The 19,609-nt window shown below is 28.9% G+C and overlaps 1 protein-coding gene across 2 annotated transcripts in view; it reads left to right on the top strand.

Annotated features, from left to right (window-relative positions):
- Positions 1-245: 245 nt before the first annotated feature.
- The window catches only part of LOC114314616 (molybdopterin biosynthesis protein CNX1), a 51,627-nt gene continuing 32,263 nt past the window's right edge, over positions 246-19,609 (top strand). Inside the window, exon 1 of one of the 2 annotated variants that reach the window (XM_028261087.2) lies at positions 246-628. In XM_028261087.2, the coding sequence (XP_028116888.2) occupies positions 410-628 (219 nt within the window). In that variant the 5' untranslated portion in view covers positions 246-409. Of the gene's footprint in view, positions 629-14,888; positions 15,199-19,609 lie in introns of those variants that run through there. The other variant, XM_082910962.1, reaches the window with a different exon arrangement.

The following is a 19,609-nucleotide window of genomic DNA, read 5'->3' as shown; positions in this document are numbered from 1 at the left end:
GCTTTATCTGTTAATCACGGTTTAAATTTTAAATTTATAAATCACTTTCAAAACTATCCAGTTCCGCTATATTTAATACATAGATATTTTTTAACCTATAATAAAATATCAAACTAAAACCGAGTATGAGACAAATTTAACATGCGAAATTTATTACAAATTAATAGTTGTATATATATAAAATATTATGTAAAATTAATTTTTGTTATATATATAAAAATATTATGTAAATTAATTTATATATTATACAAAGACTGCATAATTTATTAAAATATTTTTTAATTTATCAATCCACCAAAAATCACTCAAGTAATATAGATAGGGTTGTGCCGGCGCCAAATATAAATCGTTTCGTTTGATTCCGAAGTACAGTTGGGGGTTGGCGTTGGGGTTGGGGTTGGGTGTTGAAATGGCTGAAAACGATGGAAGCAGAGTCTCCTCATCCGATCATGATCATCAGAGCAAACCCACGACGATGATATCAGCTGACAACGCTCTCCAGATTGTTCTCAATGTTGCTCAGCGACTGCCACCTGTCACTGTTTCCCTCCACGAAGCTCTCGGCAAGGTCTTGGCCCATGATATCACAGCCCCCGACCCTCTTCCTCCTTACCCTGCCTCTATCAAGGTCTCCCTCTAATCTAATCTAATCTATTTTCTGGGTTGATCATTTTATTTTATTTTGTTTTTTTGTTTTTCACTTTAGAGTTTAATTACACTGCTATTATTATTCTAATAAGTTTTTGCTTGGATTTCTTGGTTTGCTTTGAATTGTTTTTTGCTGAGTTGGGTATGAGTGGAAAATTTCTGATAATTTTTTCCCCCCCTTTGGTGGGAATTAAATTTTGGTCAAATTTGGTGGGAGTTGGAACATAAAGTGAATGTTGAACATTACGTTACTTTAAAAAAAAAAAAAAAAAAAAAGAAGGCCCAAACAACATAAATTTTTGTTTGGATTTCTTGATTAGCTTTGAATTGTTATTTATTGAGTCTTGGAACAATTTTCTGTGTAAATAAAATAAATTGAAATAATTCAAACAAAATAACATAAAACTTGCAGAATCTATTTTGTTGAACCGAATTTAAAAATCAAAAGACCAAGTCGAGTGTGTGACACTCTGTCCTTGAGACAGATTCGCCCCGCTACGGTGCTTACGGTTATATGGCGTCTATCTCTCAGGATACAATGATCTTCACAATATTATTGTAGCACACCAAACAAAATTGTACGGCGAACCAAACCTTGTGTTCTTACTCTCTGAATTTAATTCTAAAACTAAAATGAAGAAATAATGTAAATAGGAAAATCAGGACAGCAAGAGAAAGGATTTTCGGACTGATTTTCGGATCTATTGGACTGCTGAAAATAGATTGTATTTATAGACAAACATTAGACCCGAACAGGTTCCAAAGTTGAAGTGAAAAGGTGCACCATTAAGTTGAACAGGTGCAACCACTATTCAAACTTATCTGTTTGAATAGTTGGTTTGACCGTTGCTAACACCACATTTTCAAACAAATTGAAAAAGGTTCCAAAGGCGTAACAGTTATAAAACTGTTGGAATAAACTTATTAAACTATTTAAATAGTTTAATAAAAAACAAACCGTTTAGTGGAATAGTTTTTTTTTTTCCAAACAATTGGAATACTTATATTAAATTATTTGAATAGTTTAATCATTTTTAGGAAACCATTTTAGGAAACCAAAAATAAATTTATATTTAAATTAAATTCCCACAATAATTTTTATTGAAAAAATTCAAATGAACTTTGTCTAAAAAATTAATTTTAGACCTGAAACCGACGTCAATTTCCCATTCACTCATAAATGGTTTTGATGTTCCGTCTTCACTGTGTGACTTGCCACGCGGCAAGGAACACGTTACTTCTTCGGACCCACCCCAAAAGACGTTCGGGGCACACTCTATTTTGGGCTCAAAGTCGGCCCAAAATAAGCCTAATAAACTAATTTTTCCAACATTATTGGAACAATCTTCTGTGTAAATAAAATAAATTGAAATAATTCAAACAAAATAAAATAATACTTACAGAATTTATTTTGTTGAACCGAATCAATAATTAGAGACCAAGTCGAGTGTGTGACACTCTGTCCTTAAGACAGATTCGCCCCGCTATGGTGCTTACGGTTGAGTGGCGTCTATCTCCCAAGATACAATGATCTTAACCAATTTGTAGTAGCACTCCAAAACAAATTGTTCGGCGAACCAAACCTGTGATCTAACTATCTGAATATTTATTCTAAAACTAGAATGAAGAAATAATGCAAAAGGAAAATCTGGACAGCAAGAGAAAAGATTTTCAGACTGATTTTCGGATCTCTCTCAGTGTAAAGACTGCTGGAATAGAATCTCAATTTATAGGCAACATAGTCCCCGAACAGGTACAACAATTTGAATGAACAGATGCACTTTTGAAAGAACAGGTGCAATAGTTGAATTCAAATAATTCTGACCGTTGTACATGAACACTACTATTCAAACATTTGAAAAGTGTCCGTTGGTGGACAAACAAAGGAACTGTTAGGAACTTTATTAGTAATAACTATTTGGAATATATATATATATATATATATATATTAAACTATTTGAATAGTTTAATAAATAAAGGAAAAGGTACAAACTTTAGAAAACCACTTAGGAACCCAAAATTTAAATTTAGAATTAAATTAAATTCCCATAATTACAAACTTTAGGAAACCACTTAGGAATCTAAAGGCTTGGTTTGGGAAGTGGGTTGGCTTTTTGGCTTTTTGGCTTTTTTGGCTATTTTAGCCTGGGCTTAAAAGCTTGGTTTCGGAAGGGCTTTTTGGCTTTTTGGCTTTTTTGAGTTTTTTTGTGAGAGAAGAATGTAATGATTATGGGTTGGATGTGATGTTTTGTTTGTTATGGCTAAAATAGCCTATTTTGTTTTTTGTGGCTAAAATAGCCAAAAAAGCCTCCAACCTCACTTGCCAAACAGAGGCAAAATTTGAATTTAGAATTTAAATTAAATTTCCACAATATTTTTTATTGAAAAAATTCAAATGAATTTTATCTAAAAAGTTAATGTTAGACCCGAAAACGACGTCAACTTCCCATTCACTCATAAATGGTTTTGACGTTCCGTCTTCACCGTGCGACTTGCCACGCGGCAAGGAACACTTCACCTCTTTGGACCCACCCCAAAAGACGTTTGGGGCCCACTCAAAATTGGGCTAAAAAATATGCCTATATTAAATCATTTTTCCAACACTGAGTTGGGTATGTGTGTGGAGGAAAATTTCTGATAAATTTTTCTTGGTGGGATTTAAATTTTGGACAAATGTGGTGGAAGTTGGAACATAAAGTGAATGTTGAACATTATGTAACCTTCTTTTTTTAATACGAAAACCACATAAGTTTTTGCTTGGATTTCTCGATTTGCTTTGAATTGTTATTTGCTGAGTTGGGTATGGGGATACAAATAATTTTTTTCTCGGTGGGAACTAAATTTTGGAAGTTGGAACATAATTGGAGTGTTGAACATTATGCTACTGATTTGTTTATGTCAAAACCACTGCAATCTTCCTTGGCTTTGTGTCATTGCCGGTTTTTTGCTGTTCAACCAATTTTTTTCGTAGTGAATGTAGAAGTTAGCAATTACTATTTTTTGATGTGAATTTACAATCTTAGGACTATCTGTTGTGGATGAGATATCTAATTCAATACATTAAAGACCAATTTGATCATGAAGAGGAATGAGCAGAGTATGTACCTGACCCTCAAGTTTTAAAAAATCTGGTGAATCCAATCAGCAGATTCACTTTGAAAACTGAACCTATAAGGTGACGCAAGGTAGCTTTTCATATAAATTTCTGTCAAGTTTGATAATATTGGCCATTGGTTAAGCAACCCTGTGAGAAACACATGGCAACATCTGGGCTTTGATCATAGGTTGTTTTGATAAATTCATATAATGAACACAATAGCTTCAATATTGTGCTGTCTTTATTCGAAAAAGATTGTATCAGTTAGCTATTGATGACAAATATGGGGCATTGGCTTTGTTGGAAGGTATGATAGAAGAGGTTAAATGTATGTTTTGAAAAGTATTTGAATCACTTGCCTTTGGACTTGGATGTGTGTCTTATCCCTAGAGGTTTACATTTTATTTGTTCCTAAAATGTAGATAGCTATTAGCTTTATTTTGTTTCAGTCGCTTTTTTTTTGCTTTCTTTCCTTTTTTTTATATTTTTTTTTTATTATTTTTTTTTAAATGGACAGAAAGAGTAAAAATTAATTTTTTCAATTCATAGAGTGCTGCTACCACATTATAGAACTTCATTCATATGCAGATGTAAAACTTTGTGACTGTTATAGGATTCACACATCAATGTTGCCTTTTCTTTGTTTGATATATATGAATTTTGTTTAAAAAAAAGCGCCACAATAGGTGCTGCAACCCTGTACAAAGGATGTATACAAAAACAAAAATATTGACTCACTATATATTTACAAGGATGTACAACTTTTCAAAAAAGTAAGCAAAAATAAAGAAAAGGAAAAAAAATCCCCCTCAGCAAAAAAATGAGACATTTGAGAAGATCTTTAAATCCTCTCTAATGTAGCCAATTTTATAAGATTTCAATCATAGTGACTGTTTTTATATATGTTCTCATTTGACGCTGGAATAGATGGGTTGGTGTTCTTAAACTGCGACTACAGGGAGATGGATAATTACCACAAAAAAAAAAAAGAAAAATAAATGCCTCCTTTGAGGACACCCCAAAAAAATTGCTTATTGGGTTAGGGTAATTCTACTTGCACCATCACTTTATCTCTTTACACCCATAATTTTTTTTATTACAATTTCATCCTTATTCAAAAATACCAAACAATCCTTCAAAATCCTAACCTAATTTCTAACCCACTCATCTTTTCACCACTATCTTCGCCGGAACCACCACTTCACTACTGTTAGCAATCCAAACTTTTATCTCCAGTGACCTTAGCTTCCATCTACGACCACTAACCTCTAGCTCATTCTCTCCCATCAGCGACTTCTTTTCCAACGGCAACCTTTTCCCCTGACTCACTAGCAACTCACCACACCATTGTGACTAGCCCTGCCTCTATCACAAACCAGTTTCGTCCCCCACCTTGCCATAGCAACTCAGGTTCGCCTTTCACTGCCCGATTGTGAACAATCTTGCTGCTGCCCAGCCTTGCCATCACGATTCAGCCCTATCGCCTTTTTACACCACCCTCTTCTCCTCTTCTTCTTCTTCTTCTTCTTCTTCTTCTTCATTTTTCCAAATCTCTCTCGCATTCACATTTGCGGTGGAAGGAGGTGACACCAGCTTGTGATTGCTGTGGGTTTGAGAAGTGCGACGGGAAAGGGGGCGGGGGACATGGCTGGGTTAACAAGGGAGAAGATGGAGGCAATCAATTGTGCTAGAATGGTGTCGGAGACGATGATTAGAATGAGAGTAAGGTTTTGGTATGAGAAGGTGAAGGGTAAATTTGGTATTATAATAAACTAGCCTATCACCCGTGCTATACACGGGATAATTATAGAATAAAGTTTCGGACCCCCAGTGGGGGTGTTGGGGGTCTGCTGTGATTGGCCCAAAAAACAATTTTTTTTTTTATTTCAGCCAACCCCAGGCCGACACGTGGCACTGGGGGGTCGCTGGGGGTCACCCCACTGGGGTCCCTAGCATTGCTGGATAATTATAGATATTTATATTTGTTTTAATTTTTTTGATATATAAATTATTTTTTTTAAGATTTTTTCTGAAAATAATTTAAAAATCTTATTACTAACCATAGTGTACAGGAGAAATTAAAAAGGTTACTGCAGTAACTATGTACGGGCTGTATCTATAATTATTTGTATGAGAGGATTTTAAATGCTAATCAGGAATTTTGACCAAATCAATAAATGCAGAAATGTGGATTGGAAAAAGTTAATAAATGCTGATTAGGGAATTTTGACCAAATCAATAAATGCTGAGTGTTTTTTTTTTTAAAATCAAAAATTTAGAAAATTAAGATTGAGAGATTGGAGCTCCCACAAGGTTTGCCTCTTTTTCTTAATATATTTACTAGCATATAACCCGTGCTATGCACGGATTGTGTTTACAATTATCTATATATGTGAATTGGTATTTTTAATTTTTTTTTTTAAATGTCTTCTTTCTTTTCCTTTTTTATATTATATTAAAGTTTAACATTTTGATAATAATCATATGTGTTAGACTTTTCAAGGAATTAAATGTCTTTTTTTTATTATTATATTATATTAAAGTTTAATATTTTGATAATAATTATATGTGTTCGACTTTTTAAGAATTTTTTTTTATGCTTGTTCTTAATGCATTAAAGTGTTATTATGAGAGATAATAATCGTATGTGTTGGAACTTTTCAAGGAATTCATATGTGTTGGATTTCAAAAAAAAAAATTTATGCTTGTTCTTAATGCATTAAAGTGTTATTATGAGGGTAAGACTTGGGGGTTGGGAGAAGTTAATAAATGCTAAGGTTTTTTTTTTAAATCAAAAATTAGGAAATTTAGATTGGATATTCTTGGTTAATTATGAAATATAAATCTTTTATTTTTTAACAAATTACAATATACCATAAAATTTATTTAAAATATGAATTGGTCATATAATAGTACAACTATCATTTGTGATAAATTTTAATTTAATACAATACTCAAGGAAAAGAAAGAAAGAAAAAAGAAAAAAAATCTCTCATGCAATAATAAATTATCAAAATTGTTCATTGAAAAATATTGCTCATATCATTAAAAAATTATTAATTGACTTAATAATTTATTTATTAACAAAATGGTTAACTGAAATCTTTTTCATGTCATTAAAAATTATTAATTTACTTAATGATTTACTTATTAATAAAATTGATAAGTTGTTGTGAGAGTATGATTTATGTATTAACAAAATTAGTTATTTGTATATTATGTATTTTCTTCTGGTTCTTCATTAGTTCAGTGACTTATCTTAGTATTTTTTTTAGATGAGAGAATTATCTTAGTATTTGTTTTATATTTATCTGTTAAAAACAACTACACATTGTAATTTTTTTTTTTTTTTTATGAATTCAGAAGAAATATTTAAAACTCATAAATTCACCCAAAATGATATGATAATAAAATTGGAGTCGACATTATTGGTTGTATAACAAATCAAAAAATCAGACATATCATAACACATAATTCTATTATATATCTAAATGTCTTTTTTTTTTTCCTTTTTTATATTATATTAAAGTTTAAAATTTTGATAATAATCAAATGTGTTAGATTTTTTAAGGAATTAAATGTCTTTTTTTTTATTATATTATATTAAAGTTTAATATTTTGATAATAATCATCTGTGTTAGACTTTTTAAGAATTTTTTTTTATGCTTGTTCTTAATGCATTAAAGTGTTATTATGAGGGATAATAATCATATGTGTTGAGACTTTTCAAGGAATTCATATGTGTTGGATTTCAAAGAATTTTTTTTATGCTTTTTTTAATGCATTAAAGTGTTATTATGAGAGTAAGACTTGGGGTTGGGAGAAGTTAATAAATGCTAAGGTTTTTTTTTTTCTTAAATAAAAAAATCAAGAAATTTAGATTGAGAGATTAGAGCTCTCACAAAGCTTAGGATTAAAAATCCCCTTTTGCTTAATATATAGTATAGACTAGCATATCACCCGTGCTATGCACGGATTGTGTTTATAATTATCTATATATGTGAATTGTGATTTTTAAATGTCTTCTTTTTTTTCCCTTTTTATATTGTATTAAACTTTAATATTTTGATAATAATCATATGTGTTAGATTTTTCAAAGAATTAAATGTCTTTTTTATTATTATATTATATTAAAGTTAATATTTTGATAATAATCATATGTGTTGGACTTTTTAAGAAATTTTTTTTATGCTTATTCTTAATGCATGAAAGTGTTATTATGAGTGATAATAATCGTATGTGTTGAGACTTTTCAAGAAATTCATATTTGTTGGATTTCAAAAAAAAAAATTTATGCTTGTTCTTAATGAATTAAAGTGTTATTATGAGGGTAAGACTTGGGGGTTGGAAGAAATTAATAAATGCTAAGGTTTTTTTTTTGAATTGCGATTTTTAAATGCCTTTTTTTTTTTAATGTCTTCTTTTTTTCTTTTTTTATATTATATTAAAGTTTAATATTTTGATAATAATCATATGTGTTAGACTTTTCAAAGAATTATGTCTTTTTTTTATTATATTATATTAAAGTTTAATATTTTGATAATAATCATATGTATTAGACATTTCAATAATTTTTTTTATGCTTATTCTTAATGCATTAAAGTGTTATTATGAGAGATAATAATCATATGTGTTGGGATTTTTCAACGAATTCATGTGTTGGATTTCAAATAATTTTTTTTATGCTTGTTCTTAATGCATTAAAGTGTTATTATGAAGGTAAGACTTGAGGGTTGGGAAAAGTTAATAAATGCTAAGGTTTTTTTTTTTTAAATCAAAAAATTAAGAAATTTAGATTAGGAGATTGGAGCTCCCATAAGGATTGCGGTTAAAAATCCCCTTTTACTTAATATATACTATAGATACTAGCATATCACCCATGCTATGCACGGATTGTGTTTACAATTATCTATATATGTGAATTGCGATTTTTAAATGTCTTCTTTTTTTCTTTTTTTTTTAAATGCCTTCTTTTTTTCCTTTTTTATATTATATTAAAGTTTAATATTTTGATAATAATCATATGTGTTAGACTTTTTAAGAAATTAAATGTCTTTTATTATTATTATATTATATTAAAGTTTAACATTTTGATAATAATCATATGTGTTGGACTTTTCAATAATTTTTTTTTGCTTGTTCTTAATGCATTAAAGTGTTATTATAAATGATAATAATCATATGTGTTGGGACTTTTCAAAGAATTCGTATGTGTTGGATTTAAAAAAAAAATTTATGTTTATTCTTAATGCATTAAAGTGTTATTATGAGGGTAAGACTTGGGGGTTAGGAGAAGTTAATAAATGCTAAGATTTTTTTTTTTTAAGTCAAAAAATCAGGAAATTTAGATTATGAGATTGGAATTCCCACAAGACTTGGAGTTAAAAACCCCCTTTTGCTTAATATATAACTAGCCTATCACCCGTGCTATGCACGGGATAATCATAGATTTTTATATTTGTTTTAGATTTTTTTTAATATATAAATTATGTTTTTTAAGATTTTTTATAAAAATAATTTAACAATCTTATCACATCACTAACCATAGTGCATACTGCAGTAACTATACACAGATTGTATCTATAATTATTTGTATGAGGGGATTTTAAATGCTGATCAGGGAATTTTGACCAAATCAATAAATACAGGCATGTGAAAAGACATGTGGATTGAAAAAAGTTAATAAATGCTGAGTTTTTTTTTTAATAAAAAATTCAGAAAATTCAGATTGGAATATTGAAGTTCCCACAAGCCTTAGGGTTAAAAACTCCCTTCTACTTAATATATAGTATATATATATATATATATATATAGAGAGAGAGAGAGAGAGAGAGAAAGAGAGATTATAAGATGAGAGAAATAAAGTGCTATCTTATTATAATGGAGGAGATGTTAAAAAAAAACGTGTAGACATGAATGCCCTCATATTTTATTATGTTTACAATTATCTATATATGTGAATTGTGATTTTTAAATATTTATTTTTAAATGTCTTCTTTTTTTTTCTTTTTTATATTATATTAAAGTTTAATATTTTGATAATAATCATATATGTTGGACTTTTCAAGGAATTAAATATCTTTTTTATTATTATTATATTATATTAAAGTTTAATATTTTGATAATAATCATATGTGTTGGTCTTTTCAAGAAATTTTTTTTATACTTGTTCTTAATGCATTAAAGTATTATTATGAGGGATAATAATCATATGTGTTGGGACTTTTCAAGGAATTCATGTGTTGCATTTATGCTTGTTCCTAATGCATTAAGGCCATGTTTGATTTACAATACTAATAGTGAGGTATTAATAATCCTATCAAATTAGTGTGGTATTAACTATCCCACCCCTACCCCATTACTAATAATCCTACAAATTTGTTGGATTAATTATCCATTGGATTAATAGTCCTAAACCAAAATGTCAAAACAAACATAGGATGATTGGGCCCACGGATTAATAATCCTAATCCCATGCTTTAATCCTTCCAATCAAACATGCCCTAAAGTGTTATTATGAGGGTAAGACTTGGGAATTGGGAGAAGTTAATAAATGCCAAGATTTTTTTTTTTTTAAATCAAAAAATCAAGAAATTTAGATTGGGAGATTGGAGCTCCCACAAGGCTTGGGGTTAAAAACTCCCTTTTGCTTAATATATAACTAGCCTATCACCCGTGCTATGCACGGGATAATTATAGATAATTATATTTATTTTAGATTTATTTTAATATATAAATTGTGTTTTTTAAGGATTTTTATAAAAATAATTTAACAATCTTATCACTAACCATAGTGTATGAGAGAAGTTGAAAAGGACACTGCAGTAACTATACACAGATTGTATCTATAATTATTTGTATGAGGGGATTTTAAATGCTGATCAGGGGATTTTGACCAAATCAATAAATGCAGGCATGTGGAAAGACATGTGGATTGAAAAAAGTTAATAAATGCTGATCAGGGGATTTTGACCAAATCAATAAATGCTGAGTTTTTTTTTTTTTTTTTTTTTTTAAAAAAATTTAGAAAATTCATATTGGGATATTGAAACTCACATAGACCTTAGGGTTAAAAATCTCCTTTTGCTTAATATATAGTATAGATATAGATAGATGTGTTGGACTTTTCAAGAATTTTTTTTTATACTTGTTCTTAATGCATTAAAGTGTTATTATGAGGGATAATAATCATATGTGTTGGGACTTTTCAAAGAATTTATGTGTTAGATTTCAAAGAAATTTTTTTTATGCTTGTTCTTAATGCATTAAAGTGTTATTATGAGGGTAAGACTTGAGAGTTGGGAGAAGTTAATAAATGTTAAGATTTTTTTTTTAAATCAAAAAATCAGGAAATTTAGATTGGGAGTTTGGAGCTCTCACAAGGCTTTGGGTTAAAAACCCCGTTTTGCTTAATATATAGTATAGATAGATAGATAGATAGATGGATATATCTTTTTATTTTTATTTTTATTTTTGTGTGGTTTCTATTCGGGTAATTTTTTTCAATTTATTTAAGATGGAGTTGTGGGTATCTTTTTTTTTTTTTTTAAATTTAATTTATCTGTGATTTCCATTTGTTTTTAATTATTATTATTTAGGTAAGTTATGATGTGAGTTAGATATGTGATAGGCATGTGAGTTTTATTGATTTAAAGTTTATTTATATAAACTTTAAAGATTGTTTTTTTAGTTTTTTAGTTTTTTTTGTTATGTTATAATATAGTATATAAAATATAGGCAGATATCTACAACTTTAATAAAAAATATTATCTGATTTTTTGCGAAAGAGAAAATGAATGCAAGTTTTAATTTTTTTTTTGAAAATTTGTGAGGGAGAGATTATGAAATATTTTTGTTATTAAATAAATAAATCAGTCAATAGTTTTTTTTAATCTATTTTGTAAATTAAAAATCAATAATTTTGAAAAATTGATTAATTTGTCCCATTAAGTGATTTAAAATTTTGATAGATATACATAAAAAAAATACATAATTATATTATTAAATCATAATTCAAATTTAGATGTTATATCTTTTTGAGATCTATATATCTTTTTTTTTTTTGTGTAACCATAGTGTATGGAAGAAATTGAAAAGGGTGTTGCAATAATTATGAGAGAAGTCAAAAGGGATTGTGGATTGGGAAAAGTCAATAAATGCTGAGGTTGGATTGGGAGAAATCAATAAATGGTGAGGTTTTTTTTTAAATCAAAAAATTAGAAAATTAGTTTTTTTAATCTATTTTGTAAATTAAAAATCAATAATTTTGAAAAATTGATTAATTTGTCACATTAAGTGATTTAAAATTTTGATAGATATACATAAAAAAATACATAATTATATTATTAAATCATAATTCAAATTTAGATGTTATATCTTTTTGAGATCTATATATCTTTTTTTTATTTTTGTGTGTAACCATAGTGTATGGAAGAAATTGAAAAGGGTGTTGCAATAATTATGAGAGAAGTCAAAAGGGATTGTGGGTTGGGAAAAGTTAATAAATGCTGAGGTTGGGTTGGGAGAAATCAATAAATGGTGGGGTTTTTTATTTAAATCAAAAAATTAGAAAATTAGGATTAGGAGATTGGAGCTCCCACGGGTCTTGGAGTTAAAAACCTCATTTTGCTTAATATATAGTATAGATAAATAGATAGATAGATAGATGGATATATCTTTTTATTTTTATTTTTATTTTTGTGTGGTTTCTATTCGGATAAATTTTCAATTTATTTAAGATGGAGTTGTGGGTATCTTTTTTTAAAAAATTCAATTTATCTGTGGTTTCCATTTGTTTTTAATTATTATTATTTAGGTAAGTTATGATGTGAGTTAGATATATGATAGACATGTGAGTTTTATTGATTGTTTTTTTAGTTTTTTAGTTTTTTTTTTGTTATGTTATAATATAATATATAAAATATAAGCAGATATCTACAACTTTAATAAAAAATATTATCTGATTTTTTGCGAAAGAGAAAATGAATGCAAGTTTTAATTTTTTTTTTGAAAATTTGTGAGGGAGAGATTATGAAATATTTTTGTTATTAAATAAATAAATTAGTTAATAGTTTTTTTTAATCTATTTTGTAAATTAAAAATCAATAATTTTGAAAAATTGATTAATTTGTCCCATTAAGTGATTTAAAATTTTGATAGATATACATAAAAAAAATATATAATTATATTATTAAATCATAATTCAAATTTAGATGTTATATCTTTTTGAGATCTATATATCTTTTTTTTTCATTTTTGTGTGTAACCATAGTGTATGGAAAAAATTGAAAAGGGTGTTGCAATAATTATGAGAGAAGTCAAAAGGGATTGTGGGTTGGGAAAAGTCAATAAATGCTGAGGTTGGGTTAGGAGAAGTCAATAAATGGTGGGGTTTTTTTTTAAATCAAAAAATTAGAAAATTAGTTTTTTTTAATCTATTTTGTAAATTAAAAATCAATAGTTTTGAAAATTTGATTAATTTGTCCCATTAAGTGATTTAAAATTTTGATAGATATACATAAAAAAAATACATAATTATATTATTAAATCATAATTCAAATTTAGATGTTATATCTTTTTGAGATCTATATATATATTTTTTATTTTTGTGTGTAATCATAGTGTATGGAAGAAATTGAAAATTGCGTTGCAATAATTATGAGAGAAGTCAAAAGGGATTGTGGGTTGGGAAAAGTCAATAAATGCTGAGGTTGGGTTAGGAGAAGTCAATAAATGGTGGGGTTTTTTTTTTAAATCAAAAAATTCGAAAATTAAGATTAGGAGATTGGAGCTCCCAGAGGCCTTGGAGTTAAAAACTCCCTTTTGCTTAATATATAGTATAGATATAGGTAATTATCTATATATGTGAATTGTGATTTTTAAATGTCTTTTTTTTTTAAATGTCCTTTTTTTTCTTTTTTTATATTATATTAAATTTTAATATTTTGATAATAATCATATGTGTTAGACTTTTCAAGAAATTTTTTTTATGCTTGTTTTTAATACATGAAAGTATTATTATGAGACATAATAATTATATGTGTTGAGACTTTTCAAGGAATTCATATGTGTTGGATTTCAAAGAATTTTTTTTATGCTTGTTCTTCATGCATAAAAGTATTATTATGAGGGTAAGACTTGGGGGTTGGGAGAAGTTAATAAATGCTAAGATTTTTTTTTTTAAAATCAAAAAATCAAGAAATTTAAATTGAGAGTTGGAGCTCCTACAAAGCTTGAGATTAAAAATCTCTTTTTACTTAATATATAGTATAGATATAAATAGATGTAATAATTTTTTTTTAATAGTAGAGAAAAAAGAAAATGAGCGTAAAAAGTTTATTTAGTGATATAAATAAAATTTTCATTAGATTATTAACTTATTTCTATAAGTTACCTTTCTACGGTTTTTTTAACACATTCATGTCTTGAGAATTTAGTTAAAAGTCAACTTTTTTTTAACTTTCAATTTTTTTTTGAATCAAGTCACCTGCCTATTTTTTTATATATTTTTTCAAAAAAAAAAAAAAACTATTTTTTAACCCACATCCTAAAACAAGCTACGATCACAAATAAGAAAATAAAAAAGTAAGCCATATGCATCATTAGAGTTGTGCAAAATACTGCACAATCTATTAAAATCACATCAATTCGCATCGCTTTATTCACTAACCGTGGTTTAAATTTTAAAATTTATAAACCGCTTTCAAAACTACTCAGTTCCGCTATAATTAATACATAGATATTTATTTTTTAACCTATAATAAAATATCAAACTGAAACCGAGTATGGGACAAATTTAACATGAGAAATTTATTACAAATTAATAATAGTATATAAAATTAATTAATATTATATATATATATATATAAAATATTACATATTATACAAAGACTTGATAATTTATTAAAATATTTTTAAATTTATCAATGCACCAAAAATCACTCAAACAATAATTTATTAATATGTCAATCCGTCATTTTATTTCTATTTATAATTTTATTTTCAAAACATCCCAATCGCGCCCTACGCACCACATTTCCATTTATAATTTTATTTTCAAACTAATTTTATTTTTAAACCATGCGAATCGCACTCAGCCCTACGCACCACACCATGGCGGTGGTATCCGGGAAACATTTGCTATAAAGGCAAATAGATAGGGTTGTGCCGGCGCCATATATAAATCGTTTCGTTTGATTCCGAAGTACAGTTGGGGGTTGGGGTTGGGTGTTGAAATGGCTGAAAACGATGGAAGCAGAGTCTCCTCATCCGATGATGATCATCAGAGCAAACCCACGACGATGATATCAGCTGACAACGCTCTCCAGATTGTTCTCAATGTTGCTCAGCGACTGCCACCTGTCACTGTTTCCCTCTACGAAGCTATCGGCAAGGTCTTGGCCCATGATATCACAGCCCCCGACCCTCTTCCTCCTTACCCTGCCTCTATCAAGGTCTCCCTCTAATCTAATCTAATCTATTTTCTGGGTTGATCATTTTATTTTGTTTTGTTTTTTCGTTTTTCACTTTAGAGTTTAATTGCACTGCTATTATTATTCTAATAAGTTTTTGCTTGGATTTCTTGGTTTGCTTTGAATTGTTTTTTGCTGAGTTGGGTATGAGTGGAAAATTTTTGATAATTTTTCCCCCCTTTGGTGGGAATTAAATTTTGGTCAACTTTGGTGGAAGTTGGAACATAAAGTGAATGTTGAACATTATGTTACTTTAAAAAAAAAAGAAAAAAAAAAAGGCCCAAACCACATAAATTTTTGTTTGGATTTCTTGATTAGCTTTGAATTGTTATTTACTGAGTTGGGTATGTGTGTGGAGGAAAATTTCTGATAAATTTTTCTTGGTGGGATTTAAATTTTGGACAAATGTCGTGGAAGTTGGAACATAAAGTGAATGTTGAACATTATGTAACCTTTTTTTTTTTAATACGAAAACCACGTAAGTTTTTGCTTGGATTTCTTGATTTGCTTTGAATTGTTATTTGCTGAGTTGGGTATGGGGATACAAATAATTTTTTTCTCGGTGGGAACTAAATTTTGGAAGTTGGAACATAATTTGAGTGTTGAACATTATGCTACTGATTTGTTTATGTCAGAACCACTGCAATCTTCCTTGGCTTTGTGTCATTGCCGGTTTTTTGCTGTTCAACCAATTTTTTTCGTAGTGAATGTAGAAGTTAGCAATTACTATTTTTTGATGTGAATTTACAATCTTAGGACTATCTGTTGTGGATGAGATATGTAATTCAATACATTAAAGACCAATTTGATCACGAGGAGGAATGAGCAGAGTATGTACCTGACCTTCAAGTTTTAAGAAATCTGGTGAATCCAATCAGCAGATTCACTTTGAAAACTGAACCTATAAGGTGACGCAAGGTAGCTTTTCATATAAATTTCTGTCAAGTTTGATAATATTGGCCATTGATTAAGCAACCCTGTGAGAAACACATGGCAACATCTGGGCTTTGATCATAGTTTGTTTTGATAAATTCATATAATGAACACAATAGCTTCAATATTGTGCTGTCTTTATTCGAAAAAGATTGTACCAGTTAGCTATTGGCTTTGTTGGAAGGAATGATAGAAGAGGTTAGATGTATGTTTTGAAAAGTATTTGAATCACTTGCCTTTGGACTTGGATGTGCGTCTTATCCCTAGAGGTTTACATTTTATTTGTTCCTAAAATGTTGATAGCTATTAGCTTTATTTTGTTTCAGTTGCTGTTTTTTTTCCTTTCTTTCCTTTTTTTTTTTTATAGTTTTTATTATTATTATTTTTTTTAAATGGACAGAAAGAGTAAAAATTAATTTTTTCAATTCATAGAGTGCTGCTACCACATTATAGAACTTCATTCATATGCAGCTGTAAAACTTTGTGACTGTTATAGGATTCACACATCAATGTTGCCTTTTCTTTGTTTGATATATATGAATTTTGTTTAAAAAAAGCACCACAATAGGTGCTGCAACCCTGTACAAAGGATGTATACAAAAACAAAAATATTGACTCACTATATATTTACAAGGATGTACAAGTTTTCAAAAAAGTAAGCAAAAATAAAGAAAAGGAAAAAAAATCCCCCTCAGCAAAAAAATGAGACATTTGAGAAGATCTTTAAATCCTCTCTAATGTAGCCAATTTTATAAGATTTCAATCATAGTGACTGTTTTTATATATGTTCTCATTTGACGCTGGAATAGATGGGTTATGGTTCTTAAATTGCGACTACAGGGAGATGGATAATTACAAAAAAAAAAAAAATGAAAAAAAAATGCCTCCTTTGAGGACACCCCAAAAAAAATTGCTTATTGGGTTAGGGTAATTCTACTTGCACCATCACTTTATCTCTTTACACCCATAATTTTTTTTATTACAATTTCATCCTTATTCAAAAATACCAAACAATCCTTCAAAATCCTAACCTAAATTCTAACCCACTCATCTTTTCACCACTATCTTCGCCGGAACCACCACTTCACTACTGTTAGCAATCCAAACTTTTATCTTCGGTGACCTTAGCTTCCATCTACGACCACTAACCTCTAGCTCATTCTCTCCCATCAGCGACTTCTTTTCCAACGGCAACCTTTTCCCCTGACTCACTAGCAACTCACCACACCATTGTGACTAGCCCTGCCTCTATCACAAACCAGTTTCGTACCCCACCTTGCCATAGCAACTCAGGTTCGCCTTTCACCGCCCGATTGTGAACAATCTTGCTGCTGCCCAGCCTTGCCATCACGATTCGGCCCTGCCGCCTTTTTACACCACCCTCTTCTCTTCTTCTTCTTCTTCATTTTTCCAAATCTCTTTCGCATTCACATTTGCGGTGGAAGGAGGTGACACCAGTTTGTGATTGCTGTGGGTTTGAGAAGTGCGACGGGAAAGGGGGCGGGGGACATGGTTGGGTTAACAAGGGAGAGGACGGAGACAATCAATTGTGCCAGAATGGTGTCGGAGACGATGATTAGAATGAGAGTAAGGTTTTGGTATGAGAAGGTGAAGGGTAAATTTGGTATTATAATAAATTAGCCTATCACCCGTGCTATGCACGGGATAATTATAGAATAAAGCTTCGGACTCCCAGTGAGGGTGCTGGGGTCTGCTGTGATTGGCCCAAAAAACAAATTTTTTTTTTTTTGATTTCAGCCAACCCCAGGCCGACACATGGCACTGGGGGGGGTCACTGGGGGTCGCCGCCACTGGGGGTCCCTAGCATTGCTGGATAATTATAGATATTTATATTTGTTTTAATTTTTTTTGATATATAAATTATGTTTTTTAAGATTTTTTCTGAAAATAATTTAACAATCTTATCACTAACCATAGTGTACAGGAGAAATTAAAAAGGCTACTGCAGTAACTATGCACGGGCTGTATCTATAATTATTTGTATGAGAGGATTTTAAATGCTAATCAGGGATTTTGACCAAATCAATAAATGCAGGAATGTGGATTAGAAAAAGTTAATAAATGCTGATTAGGGGATTTTGACCAAATCAATAGATGCTGAGTTTTTTTTTTTTTTTTAATAAAAAATTTAGAAAATTAAGATTGAGAGATTGGAGCTCCCACAAGATTTGGGATTTAAAAACCCCATTTTTCTTAATATATTTACTAGCATATCACCCGTGCTATGCACGGATTGTGTTTATAATTATCTATGTATGTGAATTGTGATTTTTAAATATCTTTTTTTTTCCCCTTTTTATATTGTATTAAAGTTTAATATTTTGATAATAATCATATGTGTTAGATTTTTCAAAGAATTAAATGTCTTTTTTATTATTATATTATATTAAAGTTAATATTTTGATAATAATCATATGTGTTGGACTTTTCAAGAAATTTTTTTTATGCTTGTTCTTAATGCATTAAAATGTTATTATGAGGGATAATAATCATATGTGTTGGGACTTTTCAAGAAATTCATATGTGTTGGATTTCAAAAAAAAAAAATTTATGCTTGTTCTTAATGTATTAAAGTGTTATTATGGGGGTAAGACTTGGTGGTTGGGAGAAATTAATAAATGATAAGATTTTTTTTTGAATTGCGATTTTTAAATATCTTTTTTTTTTTAATTTTTAAATGTCTTCTTTTTTTTCTTTTTTTATGTTATATTAAAGTTTAATATTTTGATAATAATCATATGTGTTAGACTTTTTAAAGAATTATGTCTTTTTTATTATATTATATTAAAGTTTAATATTTTGATAATAATCATATGTGAGACATTTCAAGAATTTTTTTTTGCTTATTCTTAATGCATTAAAGTGTTATTATGAGAGATAATAATCATATGTGTTGGGATTTTTCAACGAATTCATATGTTGGATTTCAAAGAATTTTTTTTATGCTTGTTCTTAATGCATTAAAGTGTTATTATGAAGGTAAGACTTGGGGGTTGGGAGAAGTTAATAAATACTAAGTTTTTTTTTTTTTTTTTAAATCAAAAAATCAAGAAATTTAGATTGGGAGATTGGAGCTCCCATAAGGCTTGGGGTTAAAAGCCCTATTTTGCTTAATATATAGTATAGATACTAGCATATCACCCGTGCTATGCACGGATTGTGTTTACAATTATCTATATATGTGAATTGCGATTTTTAAATGTTTTTTTTTTCTTTTTTTTTAAATGCCTTCTTTTTTTCCTTTTTTATATTATATTAAAGTTTAACATTTTAATAATAATCATATGTGTTAGACTTTTGAAGGAATTAAATGTCTTTTATTATTATTATATTATATTAAAGTTTAACATTTTGATAATAATCATGTGTTGGACTTTTCAAGAAAATTTTTTTTATGCTTGTTCTTAATGCATTAAAGTGTTATTATAAAGGATAATAA

This window comes from Camellia sinensis, unplaced genomic scaffold, assembly GCF_055761805.1.
Source record: "Camellia sinensis isolate YWXY unplaced genomic scaffold, ASM5576180v1 Unanchor1, whole genome shotgun sequence".
In the NCBI taxonomy this organism is placed as follows: domain Eukaryota; kingdom Viridiplantae; phylum Streptophyta; class Magnoliopsida; order Ericales; family Theaceae; genus Camellia; species Camellia sinensis.
This window is presented reverse-complemented; position numbering and strand designations above follow the sequence as displayed.